The sequence below is a fragment of the Typopeltis vanoorti genome, chromosome 2, assembly GCF_054136105.1.
Source record: "Typopeltis vanoorti isolate ZY-2024b chromosome 2, IOZ_Tvanoo_1.0, whole genome shotgun sequence".
Lineage (NCBI taxonomy): Eukaryota > Metazoa > Arthropoda > Arachnida > Uropygi > Thelyphonidae > Typopeltis > Typopeltis vanoorti.
The window spans coordinates 109,849,248-109,873,992 of record NC_143550.1 but is presented as its reverse complement, the minus strand read 5'-3'; the positions used below and the strand labels follow the sequence as shown (position 1 = coordinate 109,873,992).

General features: G+C 35.1%; 1 protein-coding gene across 2 annotated transcripts in view; it reads left to right on the top strand.

The window, feature by feature from the left end:
• Positions 1-24,745, top strand: part of LOC150109328 (pancreatic alpha-amylase 2a5-like) — a 94,440-nt gene that overhangs the window by 53,756 nt on the left and 15,939 nt on the right. Inside the window, exons 1-3 of one of the 2 annotated variants that reach the window (XM_090412590.1) lie at positions 12,585-12,653; positions 14,665-14,942; positions 18,334-18,503. In XM_090412590.1, the coding sequence (XP_090268716.1) occupies positions 14,715-14,942; positions 18,334-18,503 (398 nt within the window). In that variant the 5' untranslated portion in view covers positions 12,585-12,653; positions 14,665-14,714. Of the gene's footprint in view, positions 1-12,584; positions 12,654-14,664; positions 14,943-18,333; positions 18,504-24,745 lie in introns of those variants that run through there. The other variant, XM_090412583.1, reaches the window with a different exon arrangement.

Genomic DNA, 24,745 nt, shown 5'->3' with positions numbered 1-24,745 from the left:
GTTCAATTTTGGTTATAAACAGTTGTAAATATAATGGAGTAGGTTGAGTTAAATTAACCTGACCTGTTTAGTTGTAGTTTGACTTTTATTTTATTTTTTATTTTGATTATCTTGATTAGTTCACTTACCGCTGATAATGTTCATTTAAAATCAATTAAATTACTGTCATTTTGCTAACGATACGCAACAAATCGAGGCCTTTCTCGAATTCGATTTCTGCCATTTTTTATATTTCTTTCCAGTAAAAGTTTTAATCGTAAAATGTTTGGACTTTCTCTGATAAATCTCTTTAAAGAACAAAATGTATGACAAATATAGATACAGTTTTGCTACCAGTTTCGAGAAGTGACTGTTCCATTAACCTTGTATTGGCTACAAGAGACAATTGCAGGTGTGGCCTGTATCCACTTTTTATGGAAGCGGTTATGAGTAGTTTGCTGATCTTTGCTGAAGTATCTAATCCTTTGCTAATAATACAAAAGCTTAGCTACAATTTAAGAGCACAAGTAAAGATACTAGCTGAACAATGGATATAATCTCACTAAATCATAATCGAGTCAAGAAGTTGACATAAAAATGATTTCTACGCAGCGATGTTGTTCTAAATAAAAAAGGGGTACCGCAATGCTTCGGGGCCTTATGGTTTTATTTCCGTTCGCGTCAAGCTAATCCATCTCACCTCCCTTCGTTCTCAAGCACGCTCCGGATTAAAAGGAAAAGACTGGAGAGCAAATTTTAGGTTCCCCAATCCCGCTATTTATACGTTTTAGAATTATGAGAATGGGTAGTAAATAATTCGCTGGAAACAACACGAATAAGTCGAAGGAAACATCTCTTACTAGGGATATATCACTTGTATCTTTGTTTAAATAAATTCTGTAAATAAAAAGTACTCTAAAGGTTAGTTGCATAAGGTTCATAAGAGATTTTTTTTTAAAAAAAATCAAAGGTATAAAGTGAAGCTAATATACGTCTTAAAACACTGAGTAAGCCTCATGATTGATGCTAAGATGATCACTTTCTTTATAGCTTTCTTTTTCCTCTCATACCAGCCTCAATAGTCTGTGGCGACCATGTAACTTGGCTTCATAACAATCTAATTAAGGATATGATGAGATGTTTGATTCTATGAACATTGTTTCCTATATCTGTAATGTGTAACTGTTTTGCTGTATTATGGGATGAAAAATCTGAGTTTCCCATAGTAAAACTTGTCACTTCTTTATGAGATTAACAGCTAATCCATCTTTAACTGAAAGGTGCTAATAAAAGTTGTCATTCTACACAGGATTCTCAACCAGCTCTGAAAGAACTGAATGGGAATCCTGTCTAGCACTAGCTATGTTCATTGAACTATTACTTTAAAGCAAGGATTGTTTACAGCTTCGTTTTTCGCTGTAAGATCACCTTAATGCTTTCAACTTGCATTCGAACACTTATGGATGGTTATAAAGGATCGGTCAGTCATGTACAATGGATGCATGTTTTTCCAGGGTTGTCAATTTAGTATCAATCTCCGATATAGAGTTGTTACCAAAACTTTGCTGAAAACAACATTATCAAATTAAATGCTACCACTTTTTCCAACTCTGACAATACTCCGTTACAAGTACGTTTAGTACCTTATTCATTATCATGTGTTATTATAATGATTTTTCCACGTTTCCAAATAGCGTTAGCGTTCGAGTTTCAAGAAAATTTTAAAGATATCAAAGCATTCAAAAATCCCTAACGAATTTTAGCTTGATATTATATGGTTTTACAGTTTTCTTAAATCTTCAAACACATATGTCGGAATGACTTCGTTTCTGTATTTTGTATATTTTTAAAGGTTTTTCAGGTCGCCATCGTTTCATTCAGTGTGAAAGAACATTAAGAACATTAACCAGTAGGTGATGGACATCTTTTACCCCCATAAAGTTGGAATGCAATTACTTCATCGCTCTTTGATTCTGAAGTATGAAATCTCATCTGTTTAAAATCTGCAAGGTAACTGATGAGATTAGAAGCGTGGTTGGGACAGTTCTCTGTTCTACACATTCTACTATCTTTATGTATCATTCCGATGCATTCCTGTGCAATTTGTAAGTCTCGCCTGCAAAGTACCAACGATTCTGGGAGAGAGTACTGTTGCCTTAGTAAAGGTCTGAATATTGTGTCAGTTTCCCTAAGCCATCTAAAGTTGACTTACCATGGAATAAGGCAGTGGGCACTACCTCTGAAATTTTTGTGTTAAAGCATTAGTTTTATGTCTTTTTTTTTGGGGGGGGGGTTATAACTTCAGTCCATAAAATATTGTATACTTCTAGGACAATATTAACATAGGTGGGGGTGAGGTTATTATTACTATTATTATTTTATATTTATTTTTATAATTTTACATTTACTGAAAAGCTGATTTTCAAAGCTGAGTGGCCTTCACATTTTCTGGATTGATATCGCGAATAAAAATTCCACTCCAAAAATTCCGACTCCAAAAATTCCACTAGCTTCCTTACCATGTTGCTAAAGTCCAAAGCAGGCTATTTACTGATTCTATTTTCGGAACTTTCAGAATTGCTGCGAGGTGGAGAATATTTATGTAATGCTGCAATATGCTCTATATTTAGTTTCAACATAAACCTACTTGCAGTACAGCGGAGACACTTCATTTTAATTCTCCAGTTTATTTCTCCCACCATCACATTAATCATATAGAACATAGCTCCTTTATGTTAAAGGAAGAGGAAGCGAAATGACTTTATTTCTTTTGTCATAATCTTCTCGAACAATATTCTGAACTTGTATAGTCTGAGGCTGTGAATAATTTTTTTTTTATCCTGAAATCCCGTTATAAGCTGCCAACTTCCTACTTTTTTTACATCTTCCGATAAGCTTAAGATATGTTCTTGAGAGATAAGGTAAGATATCGCTTCACTATAAGGATTTTATATTTAAAGGTGAAAAAAAAATTAACTTCTTGAATCCGGTGTTTGAGAATGAATGATAGTAGTATGTTTCATTCAAAAGGAGATTTTTTTTTTCACAGTATTTGTTGAGAAAAAAAATCTGGCTTAGTACATACAAACACTGAACCATTGTTTATTTTATTTATGTATTTATGTTTTTTTTTTTTTGAATTTTTGAATTACAGTCTGAGCAGCTAAGGTTATGGAGCCAAAGTTTGTCTGTTAACACCTTACATTCTGCGACCAGTTTGTCTGTCTGTTTGTTTGTTTGCACGATGAAATTCCCAAGAAGGGGGGGAAAAAGTCTTTCACTTCTGATAGCGGCTAACTTACCTTCTATTAAAAAGCCTTTGTAAAAATAATTCCCTGCTGCAAGGCAAGAATTCGAAACCAGTTCTTTTTAACTAAAGGACATCATTATTACTGACCGAGCTACGCTAAATCTATGTGGTGAACTTCATATCAGCATTGGGTATTCATTTCGAAACAATAATACGAATGGCAGGGTTTAAAGCCACAAGATGGCAAATTGTCAGCTGTACTCTATCTCTCTCTCTCCTCATAAGCCTTGATTCAGTGATGCTAGTCTTCATCCTTCACTACTCCATCATTAGCGAATGTTTGAATGATGATGACTGACTATCCAGTTATCATTAAAGGAGCTCTGCCTACTCCCTTTGGGTGAATAAAAAGGGTTAGAGGATTTATTTATTTATTTTATAAATGATTAAACTATAAGTTACTTAAATATAAAGAGCCAATAGGCTTCATTTCGGCGATATAAACATTATATTTATATACTGTTATAATGTTTATTATTATATAAACATTATAACTTATATACTCTGCTATACGAGTTGTCAAAAAGGTGCACCCATTAAGTTACTTAAATATAGCAGAGTATATAAGTTCCTTTCGCTATACCCTTGGTATTATTTTGGTCTAGCTACTCACTGATGAAGCCTCAATAAAGGCTGAAACCGGTCTGGGTAGTGACCTCCCACCATAATGTATAACATCATACATCACCTAGGAGATGGGTTTTACATTATGGAAAATACTAAGAATAGCGATCAGAACTTTTTCCACCTTTGCTACGAGTTGCCCGAATTTGTACTACGTGCTTGGACTACCTGCATTAGTCCACGCTAGTATCGCCGATACTTTTATAGTTTACTATACTATATTCGGCATGAAACTCTTTGATTCCGATCCTTGAGTTTCTTATTCGGTTTTAAAACAATGTGGGATTTAATTCCCCTTAATTTAAATAATGATTAACCTATATTATTTAACTTATGTAACCTACCAAAATAATATGCCTTCATGGCGATATTTGAATTTAAACACAACAGCAATAAAAGCAATCACATCTGAAAGGTATGTAATTCTTCCAACGTTAATTCTTCTAATATTTTAAATTCTTCTAGTTTCAGGATTCGAATCAAGGAGTAGTTTCAGGAATTAAGGCTTGCTGATCACATTTCTAACTGATGATTAGAACAACGAATGTGCAGTCCAATCAAGGTAATTAAGTACAAATGTCGTCTTTAAAGGGAAGATATTGGCTGAGTTTTCTAAAATGAGCTCGTTTTTTCGATCTTACAGGAGATAGTAAACTCTTTAATGTGGAAACCGGTTTTTCTAGCGGTAAAATAGCTGATCAACGAGTGAACACACATTCAAAAGATACGACCGAAAACTTCAGACATTTTCAAAAATATAGGAATGTAGAGCAGTGTCAGGTCATTCAGATGAAGATGACTTATGGGAGATAAGATGGAATGGTTTTTATCGCAAAAAAAAAAAAAAAAAGAGAAAGCAACTCATCCCATTCAGTTCATTGACAACCGCTCTGTATATATATATATATATATATATATATATATATAAAAAAAATGGAAATTGAAAATAGCAAATAATTATACAAAGATCTAATCTGCATAGCCCTTCTTTTTATATGAGAAAGATTATCCTCTTATTAATGTTAAAATCTCCCGTTAACTTCTCTTAATATTGAGATCTTATTTTTTTTTTTAAATAAAACGTTTGATACATGGCTGGCAACCAGGTTGTCAAGGTATGTTCAGTTATACCAAATGAAACTTCAATGAAATAATTTTGTATATTTGATGTAGGACTATAATGATTATTGACGAATGAATGCTGAAAAATCTTTTAAGTTGGACTGCAAAGTTGGACTGTAATGATGCTAAATTAGCAATACTCTACAAAAAAAAAAAAAAAAAAAAATTCAAGTCTAAGCTAGTGCTGCCATCTATGACTCCTTTCATGAAATAAAACACTCATTTATCACGTTTTTGGATCGCCATTGCTTGAAACAGGCAAATCGTCGAAAGAAATGCACGCAGTTTAATGGAGAGAATAGTATAGTGCTCTTATGACCTTAGTTGTTGCTCCGGTAAAAGCTTACTTTTACCAAAGTTTACTTTTACAATGGTAAAAATCTGAATTAAATGTTTAATAAAGATATGAATCTTCTATCAAATTAACTCTAATTAACATCTAATTTTCGAATTTACGTCAAATATAACGTCCTGTATTTCTGTTTTCAATTACAGACTAACTGGAAACTTGGAATCAGAAAAAATAAATACAACATTAATAAATCTTATAAGGTGCTGCCATCTAGCAACCATATTGCCAAATGAATTAATTTTATTTTTACAATCACAGAAGCAGTCAGGGAAGCAAACATGAAAGTTATCATATTTTCTGAACAACAGCTGGTTTTTTTCATGTCGGTGATTTTCGAAAAAAAAAAGTGCACAACTTACTTTATATTTAAGTTAAAGGGATAATAAATCCCTCATTGTTTTAAAGCCGGATACGAAACTCGGAGATCTAAATCTAAGAGTTTCATGCCGAAGAACTATCCAAGCGTAAGTCAACACCTGGGTACAACACTAGGGCAGCTCGGAGCAAAGGTGGAGCAAATCATCACTATCCTTAATATTTTCTCATAATGTAAAACGCAGCTCCTAGGAGATGTATTCTGTTTTACATTATGAGGAGAGGTCACTATCCAGACCGGTTTCGACCTTTATTTATAGCAAATTACTTTGTATTTTTAAGCTCCCAAAATATTAAAAAAAATGAAAGTTAACATATTTCTATTCAAAGTGAAAATGTAATTATACATACAATATACTGTACGCTTTATATGTAACTTAGGATGAGCTACAGTCGTCTCCTCTTTGACAATGAATAGAAGACTGAGTCTCACTGTCATGTGACGTCCACTGCACGGCTTCACAGGCGTGTGTATTAGAGAGAACATTGTCACCAACCATAAACAACTAACACCTTTGTATAAGGAATTGTCGTAGATTTCACCAGAGTCTTTGGTTACAGTAAGGTCTTTTTTTTTTTTTTTTTTTTTTTTTGCAGAACCATAAGCCAGTGTGCTTTTCTGAGAATAGACTTATCTGAAACCTGGTGAAGATCCTTCACCTGGTTTCAGTGCTAAATCGTCAGCAAGCAGAGGATAGAAAATGAACTCACCGACGGAAAAATATCCATCGCAGTGGACAACCATATCCACTGCAGCAAGTCCCACTGAACTCTAACAAATAAAGAAGCAATTGCCAGTACACCCTCTCATTACAAGTTTGCTGCACCTATCTACCACATATCGCAGAACGACCTTCGTTTCGCATTGCAGGCCAGCAACATCACCGCAAGCCCAGAACGACCTTCATCTCGCATTGCATGCCAGCAACAACATCGTACATAATCGTAACACCCATTATATTACAAAAAAAAAAAAAAAATATATATATATATATCTTCTCGGCAGTTCAAGCGTTTATTTTTCCATAAACGTCTAAGGACACTTACGTAATATAGTTGGTTGGCTGATTTCATTCAACAAATTTCATATTTACTCGAATTCGAAATACCTTTACATGCAAAATATTATTCGGTATTACCCACAGTTCCTACAAGCTACCCATTAGGAACATTGGACATCTCATACATTAAAAGAAATGGTTCTTGTAGGAATGATTTCCTGTTAGTCATAACTCCTCACGATGAAAGACAATAATTAGCATACACTTACGACCAGCCCTTTCGGACTCATTTTAGGATGATGATGAATGTTCAAAACATTTCAAAAGCATCCGAAGCAGTTTTGAAGAGTGTAAACAAAAACTTGACGCAGACTTCTTGCTTTTACACATTACTCATTTCGAAAATCACCAAGATCTTAAAGGAATATTAACAAAACAGTTAAATTGCATTTTCATTAAAACATTCCAATCTATAAAGACGACATGAAACAGATCGGCTCATAATGAAGCATTTGAACACGTGGACAGTACATATTATTGTATAATGAATCTGGGATTTATGAAACAACACTGAAATGCGTATTTGAGATAAGTGAAATAATTGTTTAGACTACAATACATTTTGTGATAATGTGTGCTTAATTATTAACGAGGCTAGTACAGTTTTTGTCCTGGAAATTAAACAATTTAATAACTCTCGAAAAAAGTTCAGTGTAAAAGGAATCGTAAAGAACTGCACTGTGATCAAAAATATTCAGACATCCCTTCGTAGTAGCAAATATGGCTATATACATCACAATCATGGCTCATACAGATATAAAAGGAAATGCACCATCTTGCAATCTTCACGAACAAACATCAAAATGGCCTGTAGTGAAGAGCTGAGTAACTTTCCACGTAGCACTATCCAGGGGCGAATGCGGGTCTTGAAATTCACGCTTGCTCTTGTTATCATTCAGGGAATGAGAGTCTGATTAGTGGAATAATGAATTACTGATCATTTAAAACTATGTACAGGTAATCCTCGTATAACGCGGTTGTTAAGTTCCGCAGAAATGCCGCATTATATAAATCGCGTTATGCGAGTCTCAGATCACATAGAAAAAGTAAGGTTAGGTTCCATCGTTTTTTTTTTTAATTATATAAACAATGATATATCCAACAAAAAAATATTTTTATTTAATTGAGGTAATTCATGTTAAGAAAACATATAAACTATGAAACAAATACATAGTGTAAAAGTATAAAAATTACAAATTGTACTCGAACTTCATTGCACATAATGCATAAATGTTTTAGGCAAAATAAAATAGTGCATACTTTAATCTTTCATAGCACGAGGATTTGAGGATTGGTTAATAAACACTGGTAATCACCTGATGCATTACTACAAAACAGTAAAGTAATTCTATCTTTGGAAACTTTGAATCCAGGAGCTGATCTTTCATTTTTCGAAATGTAGGTGTGTTTTTGCACTTTTTCCCAATATAACCCGGATTCATCCGCATTGAACACCTGTCTGCATTATAAATGTTTATAAACTTTGAGAGTTTTTTGTTTAATAAGATTTCCATCCATAGGAATTTTCTTTTGAGGTGCAATCTTCTATCGAAATCTTTAGAGATTTATCCATTTTTCCATTAGAATACCACGTACATGAGCAACGCGCTTTGCACTTATCGTTTACCCAGCAATAAACACTTTCTCGTATTTTATGTTCATTTTGTTTGATTATTCGAATTGTTAATTCATTTTAATTCAAAGTCCCTGCAAAAGCTTCTGGTTTTTCTCCATTTTTCAACCGATCCAAGATTTTGAATATTTTTCTTCGAGAGACATTAATTTTGTTTTCAATGCTGGTTTTTCCCGAAAGTTGCAGTTTGTGACCATTACTATAAAAATAATTTTTTACACAAAAAAGCAAGCATTACATATTGTATGTAACTCACCAGAAAATAAAGTGCTCAGCTTGAGATGAACACACTTATGATTTTTAATGCACATTCCTGGCAGATACGAGGACAATTTTCAACAATAAACGTTTTATACGGTAAACAATTGAGGTACTTGCGTGCTAAAGAGTGTTTCCCCTAATATAAATTCGCTACTTATAATTACATGCGGGATACAGGCAGACACAAATTTAACGAAGATAAAATTTGATTTTTAAGTCGCGCGGTGAAAAACATATGAAAAGATAAAGGGCTTACTACAATTTGTAGACCGCGTTATATCGAAACCGTGTTGTATAAGTACCGCATTCAACAAAGGTTACTACAATTTTATCCGCGTTATATCGAAACCGCGTTGTATAAGTACCGCGTTATACGAGGGTTACCTCGTATAACGCGGTACTTATATTTAGAAATTAGCATAAATTTCTAAATTTCTGTGCATAAATTTCTAAATTGTATTTAGAAAATTATGCACAGCAAATCACACAAATACAACATTTATTTTACAAATGGTATTCTATCTTTTTCAATTTAGCTACTTGAATACGAATTCAACCCTACAGTTCTTCTTTATGAACTGGTCAATAACATCGTCATAAAAAGTTGGTTGTAACTTAATTTTCCCAAGCAACACGCGCACTTGTAAAGGCTGGCTGAAGCTCACTGGCCAGAGCTACTTTGACTGCGTATGGCCCGTGTTTAAGCAACAGGGTGAGATGACGTGGAGGGAGCGGAAATGACTGAATGAAATCACAGTGCCGAAGCGAGGACCTCGATGCTTCCACAACTGAACAAGCCAAGGTAGCTTGACTAGCGTCGGCCTTCGATACACAACGCAAAGCTCAATTATTGCCGCGCAAGCTTAAGATGTCTTTCTGTCTACAAAAATAAAAGCCTAAATGGAATGCTTCTAAATGCATGCATTGATTAACAACTAAATATTACTTCTTTGTTGATTAATGAACTTGCGCAGCAAGCATAGCAAGCGTGGAGAATTCGCCCCTGGCACTATCATAGGATGCCACCTTTGCAACAACTCAGCTCTGGCAATATCTGTCCTGCCGCAGCTGACCCGATCAACTGTGGGTGATGTTATTGTGACGTGGAAACGCCTAGGACCAACAACAACAAAATCTAGACCGCGACGAAAAAAATCTGCAGTGCTCGGTTGAAACACTCACTCCAGAGTTGTGAAATGCTTGTGCGAGCAACTCCCGTACCATAGCAGAAGAACGTGGGTCGTCTCCATTGCCACGAGGCCACACAAACCTAACAACTGCAAGGACAATCCTGAACGTTCAACTGAGTGGCGTAAATCTAACCGCAATCGAACTCTACAGCTGTGAAGTTCTTCGGAGTGATGAATCATGATTCAACATCTCAGTCCGACAAACGAGTCCGAGTTTGGCGGATGCTAGAAAAACGCCATGTGTGCGAATATGTTGTGCCAACTGTGATCAACACGACAATGCCTCCGTCCACAAAGTGTGGTATGGTCTCTGCAGGAATGGTTGGGTGAGATGGGTGTTGAAGAACTTGCCTGTCCTGCAGAATCCTGATTTCAACCTCATCGAACACCTGTGGGATGTTGAGCGAGTCAGTCTATCTCGTAATTGGAGACCAAATCGCTCAATATCAGTGACCAACCTCATAAATGTTTATTTCCTCCTCCTCCTCCTCCTTATATGTATATTAGGCCCTAGTGGCCCGTCGTATTAGGCATAGCCTACTACGATTCGTAATCGTGACCGCCTCGAGAATAAGGTGGTTAGCCCTATGTCTGTAGATGCGTGTGTTCACAGGCCGGATTGCCTGTTCTGGGGAACGAAAAATCCCCTACCTCCATATGATGCCGGCTTAATCACCTTTAGTCGAAAGAGACCAGATAAATGTTCCTCACGTCTTGGACGGGAATAATCGAACCCAGATCTTTCCAACAAAATGGCTTCGTCTATACCCTAAGCTTCGGAGGTTCAATGCTCATTTGGATGAATGAAAAGGAATTACTGCAGCCACTCGCTAAAATCTAGTGGAAAGCCTTCCCAAAAGATTGAATAGCAGCAGAGTGGTCAACTCCATATTAATGCGTGTCGTATTAGAGTGGGAAATGTGATGAGTAGGCGTGTGGATATTTTTGATCAGATAAGTTTTGCATTCAACATATGAAAATAAATACGCTTTGAAATCTTGTTAAGTGAAAATTATAGACCTTGTGGATGCAGTTCTTCGGACATCTTTACCACCCTTTTTTTTATTGTTTCTTTCTTTCTTTTTTTTTTTTCATCATTTTGCTGATTCCTGCCAGCTACATCGAACATTTGTCCTTTGATCGCTTCTTGCGCAATCGTTCACATTCTACGAGAGAAACATTTACAAATTCCTAGAATGATGCGGGAAATGTGCAAATAAAGTCTGGCGAATATGCTGAAAAAAACTTTAAAATTTATGTCCTAGTTGCCAAGTTCTTTAAATTCCGAGAGTCGAAAACTAAAAGGCCATAAACTTGGCAAGTAGCCCATACATATTTTTGGTGGTACATTGTTTCAAATTCTTGATGTTCAGAAGAGGGAAGTTTGTTGAAATGGCGACATCTCCATGAGTGATGTTAAACAGAAATGGCATCCATCATTAGTGCCTTACTAATATTATACGCAAATGCATGTAATACCACTAAGGATTACGAAAAATAACTTCTCATTTTCTTATACCTTATTCTCGTCACATTTCACCCTACTGGCTAGGCCCTCCGTAGCTCAGTCGGTATAGACGAAGCCCTTCGGTCGGAAAGACCTGGGTTCGATTCCCGTCGGTGACGTGAGGAACCTTTATCTGGTCTCATTAGACGAAAGGTGAGTTAGTCGGTCTCATACGGATGGGTAGGGGTTTACTTCCCCCCCCCCCCCAGAACAGCCAAACTGGCCCCGTGAACACGCATGGATTACCTCCGTAAAAGGGGCTCACGGCCGTTGAATCATCATACGAAATAATAAAATCCTACCCGCTTCAGCAAGTGCACTCAACTGTTTCGAATGTGAAAGGTGAAACTGGTCGAAGTATCAGTTTCCAGAAACTTTAGGGCTAAATGCCCTTCCGTTAGAGAATGGAAGGAAATCAGAATTATAAAATTATTTTATAGCGCCTTCGTATGCAGTCGAAAGTGGGACCCGGAATGAACTTTGTGGCCAGAAAATGTCGGTGTTTAAACCATCTGAAAAAAAAAAAAAAAAAAAAAAAAAAAAAACAAGCGCTTCAACCAACGAGGAGTTACCTAATTTCGATTGATATTAGGTAACTATTACCTAATATCAATCGATTAGTCAAATCTTCGATTACTTAACTTCGAAAAGTTGATATCAATCGATTTTATATCTCTTAATAGATGCACGTAGCTCTCTTTGATTTCTCTTCTGCTCCGGATGATATTTTTCTCCTGTAATTGCTTATTTTATTCAAATTCCAAATCTTATTATCTGGAAGATAATCCGGATCATCCCTGATTCGTACAGTACTATAAGCTTTTCTTGGGGAGGGGGGGGAGGTGAGTTCTCATAAAAGAAAAACTTCTTTGTTTTTTTATAATTATTTCCTCTTTTGTATATATTTTGATAGTCCATTACGGGAAAAAAAGTTTCAGGATTTCATGGCGAAGTCTTCAGAGATAAGAAAATATAAACAGTCAATCTTGACTGTCAGATATACAGGCTCTTGTAAACTTTAAAAAATGATACCGTTTTCTTTGCTTCCGGTGTTGAACGCATATAAGACTTTTCACTCTAATGTTCATCCGACTTTCTCCGTATTCGGTAGGTTAGTTCTGCTACAATTCTGCTGGTTGGTTACTAAATCCTTACGCTAAACGATGTGTAGAGCAGGTCAGATAAAATACCGGAAGAAAGAAACAGCTTACGAGAGTGATAACAGATGCGGAAATTCAAGTAAGTTTGTATTTTAATCGAATTTATTTTTATTTTTCCTGCTTGAGAAATAAATGACATATACATAATAATAAATGATTAAGGAAAGCGTACGTTTTGCTTTTTATGTGCTCATGATATACACTTCAATGCACGAATTGGCCAAATTTTAGGTAACTTGAATGCGTTAGGGTTAAGAACAAGAAAACACCATCGCTGACTAATATTAGAAGACATTTTTACAAGTGTATGAAAATAAAAATGCTAACACTATCGGATAAAGTGATCCTCTCTATCCCACAAAAAGTGGCTGATGAGGTAAAGTCAGGACAAACCTGTTAGCTTCCAAGACATATAAACTTCCTTGATTTGGACACACTGCAGGTGAGTCTGTAAGCGAACCGAACCCAGATGTACACAAATGGAAATACATTGAGATCATCCGAATATCGACTAAAAACTTGAAACCGAGTGAGATAAAAATAATCAGCTATAAAAATATGAATCATCCATCATCGCCTTTTTCGAAGAAGTCGGCACTCTTTACTTCCCAACATTTTTGGAAATCTGTAATTTCTCCAGTCTCTGTGCCTTTCACATGCAGCTGACTGAATGCATTTTTCTGTGGCATGATTGATGAAGGTCACAAGAATACGGTCGGTCAACTATCACCCATCTTGTGGTCCTAATCCTAACCAGTATTATATATGTGTGTACGTAAGCTATGTGATGTATACACGATTTTTCTTATCTGCGTCAACCCAGTTGTATGCCAATGATCGATTAACTAGGAAATTGGCTGTTTTACACTTAGTGAATAATCAAACCTATATGACAATAATACTTTTTATGTAAATCCCACCTGATAATTAGAATATTGAATTAGAATTATGAACTTATCCACATTATTACTGTAGGTCAGTTGAGGATTCGATAAACGCTTATACTACTCTTTCGTTTTGTTTAAGAAAATATTCCACTTTTGCAAAGCAAGTTTTTTAAACGTGTATACGTATTAAAATTAGAATATTGATATTTATATTCGCTGTTCTTGTATGACATGTACATTTTTTTTATAATTTCAAATTTTAATTTTTCAAGTATCTCTTCTCAAGTTTATTTTTATTTTATTACCCACTTTTGTATTATATACATTCATAAAACTTTTTTTGCTAACAACTTCTATTGAATTTTGTGTTTATTTTGTGTGTTGCCTTCACGTATGCTTATGAAAGCTCAGGAAATTTACTTACTTAAAAAAAAATTAAAATAAATATGCAGGAGTCCAGGTATTAAAAATAATGTTTTAACGAGTTAATGAGTTATCATAGAATACCATATGATATTCAAAATGAACTCTCTATTCTCATGGAAGAACAGCCGTGATGGGAGTAGACTGAAGAACGCCGGCAAACTTTCGTACAGAGTGATAAATCACGATATATACTTTTCAAATAAGATGGATGTTCAAATATCAGTTAAGTATGCATTTTGAATATCACCAATTCCAAATACAACCTTAACGACTAGTGTAAATATTCCTTTAAATATTATATACATTTACAGTTAAATAAAATAATACGTTGCAGAGAATTTTAGAAAAAATTATTCCAAGTAAAAGAGTTCACTTAATAGTTTGAGTTTATTAAGCGTAGTTAAAATTTTATCTTGGACAATGAGAAAGCTCCGAAGTATGAAACTACAATGTCGTTTAAAAGGCTGTTTCAGACTACGTTGAGTTCAATGTTTAAAAGGTGATTCAGCACATTTAACAGAAGCCGGATAATAATCTGCGATGTTAAATGTGTTTGGTTTCATTCTCAACATATCTAATTATAACAAAATAATCAGATGACTTCCGTGCCTTTACAACAGCTGCATTTTATTCCAAAAAAAAAAAAAAGATATGTAATTGAGAACCACATTTATCAGCTGTGGAATTAACAGCTGCAATACAGAGTATCAAACTGATAGATAGCTATAAACGATGTGCATTTTGCTGAACTAATCTTTATTTTTTATTTCTTTTTAGTGATGGATAGATTAGCGCCTGTTTTCACACACAGAAAATGACCTTGCTGCATGGATGATTCCAGCTACTATAAAACAGGTTCTCGTCTTCCTGGAGCAATTCAAACAATGTTGAGTCTGGTAGTAAGTTGCACCCTCCTAATAGTTGTCAAAGGATCGCACGATCCAAACGTTGTGCCGGGGCGAACAACGATAGTTCACCTCTTCGAATGGAGATGGACGGATATAGCAGAAGAATGTGAACTGTTTTTGGGGCCTTATGGATATGCAGGAGTCCAGGTAGGTCACCTCTTGCCAGACCTATTACATTGCGCAAGCTGGTCGTTGCATTTCAATGAGAGTATTTTACTGCTGAGCAAATTACTTCTATCTAAAGTGTTTCTCAACAGAAGGTTTCAAGAATAAAGAATTTTAGTAAACATGGGTAATTTTGTATTTCTTTTCCTTTAATATACATTCTGCTGATATAAGTATTGTAAAACTGTTTTAGAATGAAACATAACTGATACTTATATTCCTGTTAATGAAAACTAATTATATTCCTAAGAATAAAAAGGATTTTTTCCTTTTTTTTATTCCCCAAATGGGAACGAGCAGATTTACTTTTATTGATGTGACGGATGTCTGGATCTTCGCATTCAGTGAGCATCGACGATGCCTTTTGTCTGGAAAGACAAGAGTCCGAAGAGGTAAACTGAATGAACGAAGAGGAAAAGGAGAGATTAGTACTGGGTTTTGCTATTGGAGAGTGGATGGATGTTGAGCAGTAGCTCGAGTTTATTATGTTTTGAAGAAAGTACCTGGAAATGCACGAAAGTCCATGGACGTGCCTTTAGAAAAGGAAGGACAGAAAGAGAGTGAGAACGTGAGTATATCTTATGAGAGACGGGTCACCCCCTCTGGATGGAACCAAAGTTTCAAGGAGATTTTGTTCCGTCAAACCTAAATAAGAACAGTCCTAAGATTGGGGTGATTTTGGATTTGTATGAAGTTAGAAATTGTACAGGTGAGACGCAGTGTCTCGAGCAGCAAAATGCAGCATTTTGTGGGGATGAGTTGGCTGTAGATATGATGCAATGCGAGTCCTTTAGCTCCTACACCCACAGTTTGTTTTCAACATTCTACTCCTAAGTTTGCTAAAATGTCCACTTCTGGATCGGGTTCCCAAATATCATAACTGCCAAATGTCTTTTTTTTTGTGACAATTTCGAAGAAGATTATGAAAATACATTGGATTAAATAATCCAGAAATCTAATTCTACGTATGTATGTAGAAGAAGATTTCTGGATGAAGAAGAAGAATTTCTGGTAGAAGAAGAACACGCATGTAGAATGATGCATGTTCCAACCATGTTTTTTTTTTTTTTGAATAATTATTTTAAGCATTTTGACTTTATTGTTGGTTTCTCATCTTCTTTCCTGCCTGTTTGTCCTTCTGTCCTTAGAAATCGCATTCGATAGTGACTTTTATTCAGAATTATTTGATTGTTAATAAATCATGAGTCGTTGATGTAAGTTAGTACATCAACGACTATAATTTGACCGGTAATGACAGTTTTGTTTTATTAGTAATTTTCTTAATTAATTTCTTAATTTTCTTAGTAAATAAGATTTTTTAAATTTTAATACCATTTCCGGGATGATAATAATCTGCTAGTGACTTTCCCAAATAATTTTTATTTTTTATTTATAATTGATTCACAATATTTAAGGCCTGCGTCTTGTTCCAGAGTTATATTTTGAAGTTTAATCTCAGGTTCTTAAGATATGATCGTTCGTTTCAGTTTGAACTCATTCTAGTGTTAATTTTTTATTTCAGATAGAGAACGATAACAAAGTACTTCACAAGCACAAGCATCCAACAAACTTCAAAGTATAGTTCCCCTAATGACATAATTTTGGGTAAAGAAGAGTGAAGTTAAACTCTGAATAGAGATAAACTTAAACTTTCAAGAAACTTTAGAAAATTACCTAAAGAAAAACTGATTAAAGTCACTGGAAATAATGTCAGGGAAGTACGAATGATGTTTCTCCAGTGTTTACCAAAATTCAATTTAGAAGTCCCATTGACAAGTCTGTCGATTGATTTTGTGCATTTCTGTGCAAAGCAAGTGTGATGAGCATTGTACGAAATGTCCAAAAATATGTCTGTTTGCGACTTCGTTAAAATCTCATATTGAAATATTGTGAATAGTAGTCTCTTAGTACGCAGTTTCGAAACTGTAAGCCAGCACTTGTCATGTGCTCTTTAGTATTTCTACAGTTATTACTTAGCTTAGTAACTATCTTCAAGTGTTACTAAGCTTAGTAGCACAGTTATTAACAGTTTTACCTTTGTAATATTGCAATGAAGTCACTTTTGATGCCTGCACTTTTTATCCTTTACAATAATCCTATAGAAAAGACTTTAAAATGTATGTCAGAACCTACTAGTTATCTAGGATATTGGAGAAACTATATAGAATTAATATATTTATATAATATATATATATATGTTAAAGATACCAAGCTATTTTAAACCTGGTTTTACTCCATTTCCCAAGTAAGCAAACAGACAAACAAGTCAAGTTTGCGCCTGCAAGTCATAGCTTTGTATCTTTAACATTAATTATACCCAAGGTAAAATACTTTCTACATTTATATCTCCTCCTGAGATTTTTATTTAATAGGGTTAAAACACCTTATGGTAACTTGTTTTGGTAAAATACTTATAAGCTCTGTATTACTAAATCTTGATATTTCTAGCCTAGCTCCCACTGACGAGACCTCAATAAAGGTCGAAACCGGTCTGGGTAGTGGCCCCTTGCCTTTAATACAAAGCATCATACATCTTCTCCAGGAGATGTGCTCTGCATTATGGGTAAATATTAAGATTAGTGATCAGAGCTTATTCTACTTTTACCATGCGTTGCCTTGGTCTTGCACTACGTGCAGGGTCAGCTAGACTTGCAGGCGCAAACTTGACTTGTTTGTCTGTTTGCTTACTTGGGAAATGGAGTAAAACCAGGTTTAAAATAGCTTGGTATCTTTAACATTTATTATACCCAAGGTAAAATACTTTCTACAAATATATATATATATTAATATCACATTTTTCTTTGCGCTTTTGTTTTTTTAAGATGTTTTTTATTATGTTCATATGTTCACGATACGGAAACTCAGAATTTCCATTCCAGAAATGTAAATAGGCAAGAATACACACGCAATTAGCAAACATAATATATTGATCTTAGTTATAAGTCTTAATTTCAACTCCGATCATCCCAACCAAAATCGATAATCTATTGACTGTTCTGCATGATCAAAGGACAAAGAAAGCGATGCCTGTAAACTATTATATTGTAAACAAAGACTCGCATTTCGTCGAGGAGGCGGTGACAGAACCCCAAAGGTTCTAGTAGTTAGAAAACTGTAAAGAATTCCATCTAAAATATCTTAAGAAGTTCATTCAAATTTTCTTATTTTGTGGGCCATCAAAATTGCGCAATTTCAGTAGCAATCTCCGAATGCGGGTCGAAGAAATTTGAGGAATCTTATTATTTCAGTATTTTTAAAGCTGCTGCACGAGAGGTTGTATATCTTTCGCATTACTCTCTTTCACCTCTCCAGTCCTGTCGCATTCTTTTTGGTAACATTGTTCAACCTTCTAAAATAAGTTCATCTCTTTTAGGTTTCTCCCCCTAATGAAAATGGAGTTATCTGGAAACCACACTGGAACTCGTTAATCGAGAGACCCTGGTGGGAGAGGTATCAGCCTGTAAGCTATAAGATTGAGACCAGAAGTGGAAATGAAGAACAATTTAGAGATATGGTGAGAAGATGTAACAAAGCTGGAGTAAGGTATGTACCTGTTTTTTTTTTTTACCCAGTATTTGAAATTAGATGGCATGCTATCTTCCTGGAAAGAAATGAGGGAGACAACTCCTTCGTTTCTTTCCAGGAAGGGCTGGGATGTTTGAGATTACACTCGAAGCAACTAAGGTTATGACACTAGGTGGTATGTCTGTTATTGCATGCATTATTCTGGCTGGTTTGCCTGGTTTACGAATGAGAAACCTCAGTTTCAGCGAGGAGAAATCCTACATCGCCGTATCAGATCTGCTAACTCAATAACTGAGAGTCACTAGAAAATTCTTGAACTCTCCACTGTATACTGTATACCGTTTACAGGAGACTATATGATGTATTACTCAGGACATGAGACAAGTCGTAAAAATGCAGTATCTTTCTTACTCAGGAAAAAGATGGCTAGGTATGTATTGGGTTATAATCTAGTGAGTAATAGCATCATTTCTCTCAGAGTGAGTGGACATCCAATGAATATGACCATCATTCAGGTTTATGCACCCACTACAGAGACATCAGAAGAAGACATTGAAGAATTTTATGGCAAGTTACAAGAAGTGATAGATGCAGCGCCAAAGGGAGATTTATGGCTACTTATCGGAGATTGGAATGCAAAAGTGGGAGAGACTGAGGAACAAGGAATAACAGGTGTTTTGGTTTAGGTATTCGTAACTCTGCAGGGAAGAAACTAGTTGAGTTTTATGCAGAGAATTCTTTGTTGTTGTTAACACCTGCTTTAAACAGCACAAAAGAAGATTGTACACATGGACACCTGATGGACAATACAGAAATCAAATTGACTACATACTTGGACAAAGAAGATGGACAATACAGAAATCAAATTGACTACATACTTGGACAAAGAAGATGGACAAGTGCAATTCAGTCTGTCAAGACTTTTCGAGGTGCAGACTATGAGTTATTAGTAGCTACGATATATGTGAAACTACGGAAACTGAAAACAACAGAAATGTCGATCAGATATGATCTTGGAAATACCAGCTGAATACTATATTAGCATACAGAACAGATTCAACCAGAGGTGTAGCTAGGGAGGGGAGGAGGGGGCGGTCCGCCCCTGGCGGCACTTTAATGAGCTTTTTTGAACTTTTGCAGTTAATTCTAAAATACAATCTCGAGAACTCATTCCCAAATATTGTAATACTACTGCGAATTTTTGTCACAATTGCTGTAAGTGTTGCTAGTTGTGAGAGGAGTTTTTCTAAATAAAATTGATTAAGAATTACCTGCATTACTATGAAATAGACTTCGCCAATGTAATCGACAATTTTGCCAACAGAAAAGCAAGAAAAATAACATTTTAGAATGTTGAAATTAAAGTTTTACTTCATAAATAAACATGGTATTTTAATTTATTTCCCTATACGTCGTTTTGACTTTTTGTAGTATTTTTGGTGTATTGAGATGGGCGGCAAACTCAGAGATCTCCCCGGGCGGCAAAAGCTCTAGCTACATCACTGGATTCAACACACTCAATTTGTGTGAAAGAAAACCAGATGAACTATGGGAAGAGATTAAAGATATAATTAAAACAGAAGCAAAGATGAATATTCCAGCAGCTTGTAAGAAGAAGTCCAAATGGCTGTCAGAAGATGCCATTAAATCTGCTCAGGAAAGGAGGAAAATGAAGGCCACAGGAAATTTGCAGGAAGTTCGACCTTTGAATGCAGAGTTTCAACGACAAGCCAGAAGAGACAAGGAAAATACTTTAACCAGGAATGCCAACAAATAGAAGACCAAAACAAGAAAGGAAAAACAAGAGATCTTTTCAAAAAGATCAGAGAACTAACAGGGAAGTTTAGTGCCAAGGTGACAATATTTAAAAGTAAACACAAAGGATATCTTACAGAAGCTGCAGACATCAAAGAAAGATGGAAAGAATATACAGAAGCCCCTTTACAGAAAGGACTCCAAAATTACTGAGAAATTTGAAGAGCAGAATTATACACAGGAGTCAGTACAACTGGAGAGTGAAGTTAGGTGGGCACTGTAACAGTTATCCAGTAAGAAAGCACGAGGAGGAGATGGAATACCCATTGAGCTGCTCAAAGCCCCTGGGAGAAGAGACAGTTAAAATTTTAACAGCTCTATGTCAGAGAATTTGGATCACAACTACATGGCCTAGGGAATGGAAAAAATCAGTTTATATTCCTGATTTCTCATGCAAGTAAAATCTTACTTAAGATCATTCAGAATAGACTGGAACCATTCGTGAAGAGAAATGCCAGATGAACAGGCAGGATTTCGAAAAGGCAGAGGAACAAGTAATCAAATCGCTAATGTGAGATGGATAATAGAAAGAGCACAAGAATATCAAAAGAATGTCTACCTTTGTTTCCTTGACTATAGCAAGGCTTTTACTCTGTAGATCAGTGGTTCTCAATTTTTTTTGTCTAGCGGCACACTAAAATCAATAAATAAATTTCATGGCACCGCTAGTATTATTTGCTTTTTATAGAGAGTAAAGTGCCGATTAATTGATTCTGAAAGACTCGCATATATAACCCATAAATAAATTGATATTACAGATACTAAAGATATGAAGGAAAGCGTGTTTAAAAAAAAACAGATTTTATTTAAACTGAAAAGGAAAAAGGAAAAACATTTGTTTACGATGTCTCTCGTTATAGTTGGAATATATAACAATAAGAAAAACCTCTACTCACTGAATTTAACGACTTTAATATCGTACTTCGTTTATTCTCGCCGATGACAAAAGACTCATGATTTTTGTTTAGGGGAAATGATCATGTATAATACTTGTCACACTGGACAGAGAAATACTAAAACAGACAGCAGGACAACTAACCATTCATTAGTTCATTTTCCCAAGTATTTATGTGCCGTCACATACCTAGTTAGTACGACACGCGGTGATCTAATGAAATCCCAGGATATAATATAAGAGTGATACAAAAAATGATAATTTTTATCATTTTTTGCATCACTTAAAATCAAAATATATAATCAAAATGCTTCATCCATTAAAATCAAAATATATAATTTTTTTGTTTTTGATTTAGTTATTTGTGACAATTGAATATTTTGCTTTTTTCAAATAAACGATTCAAAATTTCGCGGCACCCTTGTGGCATACTTGCGGCCCCCAGTTTGAGAACCACTGCTGTAGATCATGTGAAACTGTGGAATGTGTTAAGAACAATGGGAGTCCCAGAGCATTTCATTATCCTTCTGAGGAATCTTTATTATGAACAAGAAGCTACTGTCTGAACAGATCTTGGAGAAACTGAATATTTCACAATAGGTAAAGGGGTGCGACAAGGATGTATTTTATTTCCATACCTGTTTAACTTGTGCAACGAATACATTTTAAGAATGGAAGGGCTGGAGGAGTCTTCAGTTGGAATTAAAATAGGTGGAAAAAATATTAATAATTTGAGGTATGCAAATGATACCACCTTGCTAACAGAATGCAAAGAAGATTTGGAGGAACTTATTTTGAAAGTTAAAGAAGGGCTAAATATGGTCTAAACTTAACCTCAAACAACAAAAGTTATGGCAGCATATGAACTTGATTTTGAAGTAGATGGGGAGAAAATGGAAGTAGTTAATAATTTTGTGCTCCTAGGATACCGAATTGATAAAGATGGTTATTGTACTAAAGAAGTTACAAGAAGATTATTACTCGGAAAGAAAGCAATGACAAATTTAAGCAAGATCTTTGAAGATAAAGATATTAGCCTCAAAAAAAAAAAAAAATCAGAATCGTGAAAGCAATGGTATCCCTGTGGTACTATATGGATGTAAAAGTTGGATCCCGAGAATGAGTGAAAGAAGGAAGATAGATGCATTTGAATTATGGGTTTGGAGACGCTTACTAAGAATACCATGGACTGCAAAGCAAACCAATAAATCAATGATAGACAGAATAAAGGCAGATTGCTCCCTCAAAGCTATGATTATCAAGCAAAAATTGTCATACTTCGGACATATTATGCGAGCAAATGACAGTCTGGAGAAGATGATGATGCTTGCTGAAGTTGATGGAAGCAGGAGAAGAGGAAGACCAAGAATTAGATGGGTGGATAGAGTTAAAGAAGCAACTGGAGTGCGCTTGGAGGTTCTGAAAGACATGGTCAGGAACAGATCGGAATGGATGATATATGCACGTAAACACATTCTTGTGTTTACGTGCACGTGTTTACGTGTTTAAGAATGCACGTAAGCACAAGAATTACGTAAACACGTAAAGACAAATATTCTTGTGTTTACGTGCATATATCTTTCAGTCTTATGTCACAGGTATCCTTAAAACAGCAGATCGGAATGGTGAGTGTATGTTCGTGGAGTCGCCAGGACTCAGAAACGACTCGATTGAACATAACACACACTTTCCAACTGAAGTAGGTCAGCTGATCTCATACGTCGGTGCAATGACTTTTTCATCCCAAAATAGGCAAGCCAGCTGGGAAAATGAACAGACATACGTAACCCAACGGCTTTTTCTACGGCCATAATTCAAAACAATCTAATTCAACTTTCTCTCTCTCTCTGTCTGTCTGTCTGTCTGTCTTCCTATTTCAATAAAAGCTCTTTAAATTAAATATGTTTCTTTGATTAAATTACGATTTAATTTATTCACCGATTTTTAAATTTATTTAATTTAAAAATATAAATTATTTTTACATGAATTTAAAGCATATAATGTTCGGATAAATTCCGATTTCTTTCCCTCCTCCAGCCCAATTTTATTCAATTATCCGAAATTAAATTTGGAGGGAAAAAAACCATAACTGTTTCTTTGAATGCGCAATTGATGAATTCATGTTCCCATATTTATGATTTATCAGAGAAGCTCTGGATTTGTTCGAGTCACTTAGAGTAAACTACGCCATGCTGTCAGCAATGAGTTTAGTCAGCGAAATTACTGAGCGGTTTGAAAGATTTCAAAAAAAAAAAAAAAAAAGCTCAATTTATGACACTGGCGGGATGAGACCTTGGGAAAGAAACATATGTTACCCTCTATCAACGTAGCCCAAATGTAAGATAACCATAATAAAGAGATTACAACAGTGTAATCTCTTTACAGGTTGTCTAATACACACACATCTACAGCTAATCTTGCTTGAGTTTAATAATATCGTCTTCTAATATCATTTCTAATCTAGTATGTAATATCATCTTGAAGAATTGTATTATTTCCTTATGGAGGATCTGCATTAGGTGGTACAATTTCTAAAGCGTCATCTAAGAAGAGAAAAAAAAATCAAGAACGTGTAGTACGGAGCATAAATAACTAGAGAATAGATAGTGGACTAAGGGAATAAAACAGCATCAGGACATCTTGTCCTCACCAAGGACAATAATCATCTAAGACGTAATGAAATTAGTACAGGATTACGTCAAAAAACTACGGGTTGTAGGTTATTATTATTAGGTTTATAAATCTTAATAACAGTTTACAGTAGATACACTTACACTGCACTATATATATTTTTTTGGGGGGGGGGGGGAGAGTGAACAACACAAATGCATTATGTGACGGAAAAAATCTGTTGATGTGAGTGATCCGTTTATTCCAACAACTTCCTGTCTTGGGCTTTCTGTTGACACTCTTCCGTTGGAAAAAAAAAAAATGCTAATTAACAGTTCTCTAGATGACAATATTAAAATGTTTCTCTTAACAAGACTAACATTTTAGTCAGTTAATATGCCATTTCATCACTGGAGAAAGCATAATCTAAGTACTAAACATCTCTAGGCATACCTTTGCAGTCACCTGATATTATTTTTCCCCGTGTAAATTTATAAATGCTCTACTCGAACAACTGCAACCAATAAACTCGAATCCCACCGATGCACGTTCCAGCATAGCAGTCGTAACCTATGACTTCCTGGTTGGGAAACAAGAAACAGATCAAGAAAAAAAATACATTTAGCAAGATTATAAAATAAACTAACACAATCGCAACATATTCTTTGTGTCAGACAATCTGAATATATTTGTTATTACGAATATTTCTAACAAACAACAGCAGTAACGAAAATTTCCTATCCCATCTTTCCTTTCGCATTAGGCTTAACGTTAGGCCTACTGAGGAAATTGAATAGCCTAACCAAGAAATTTAACAAAATTTCTAACTAGGACCCTAATTAGAAAAAAATTCTTGATTTTCCTAATTAAAGTCGATGAAGTTTTTTTTTTTTTAATGTGGCTAGTCAAAACTTCATGATGTAATCATCATTATGGTAGA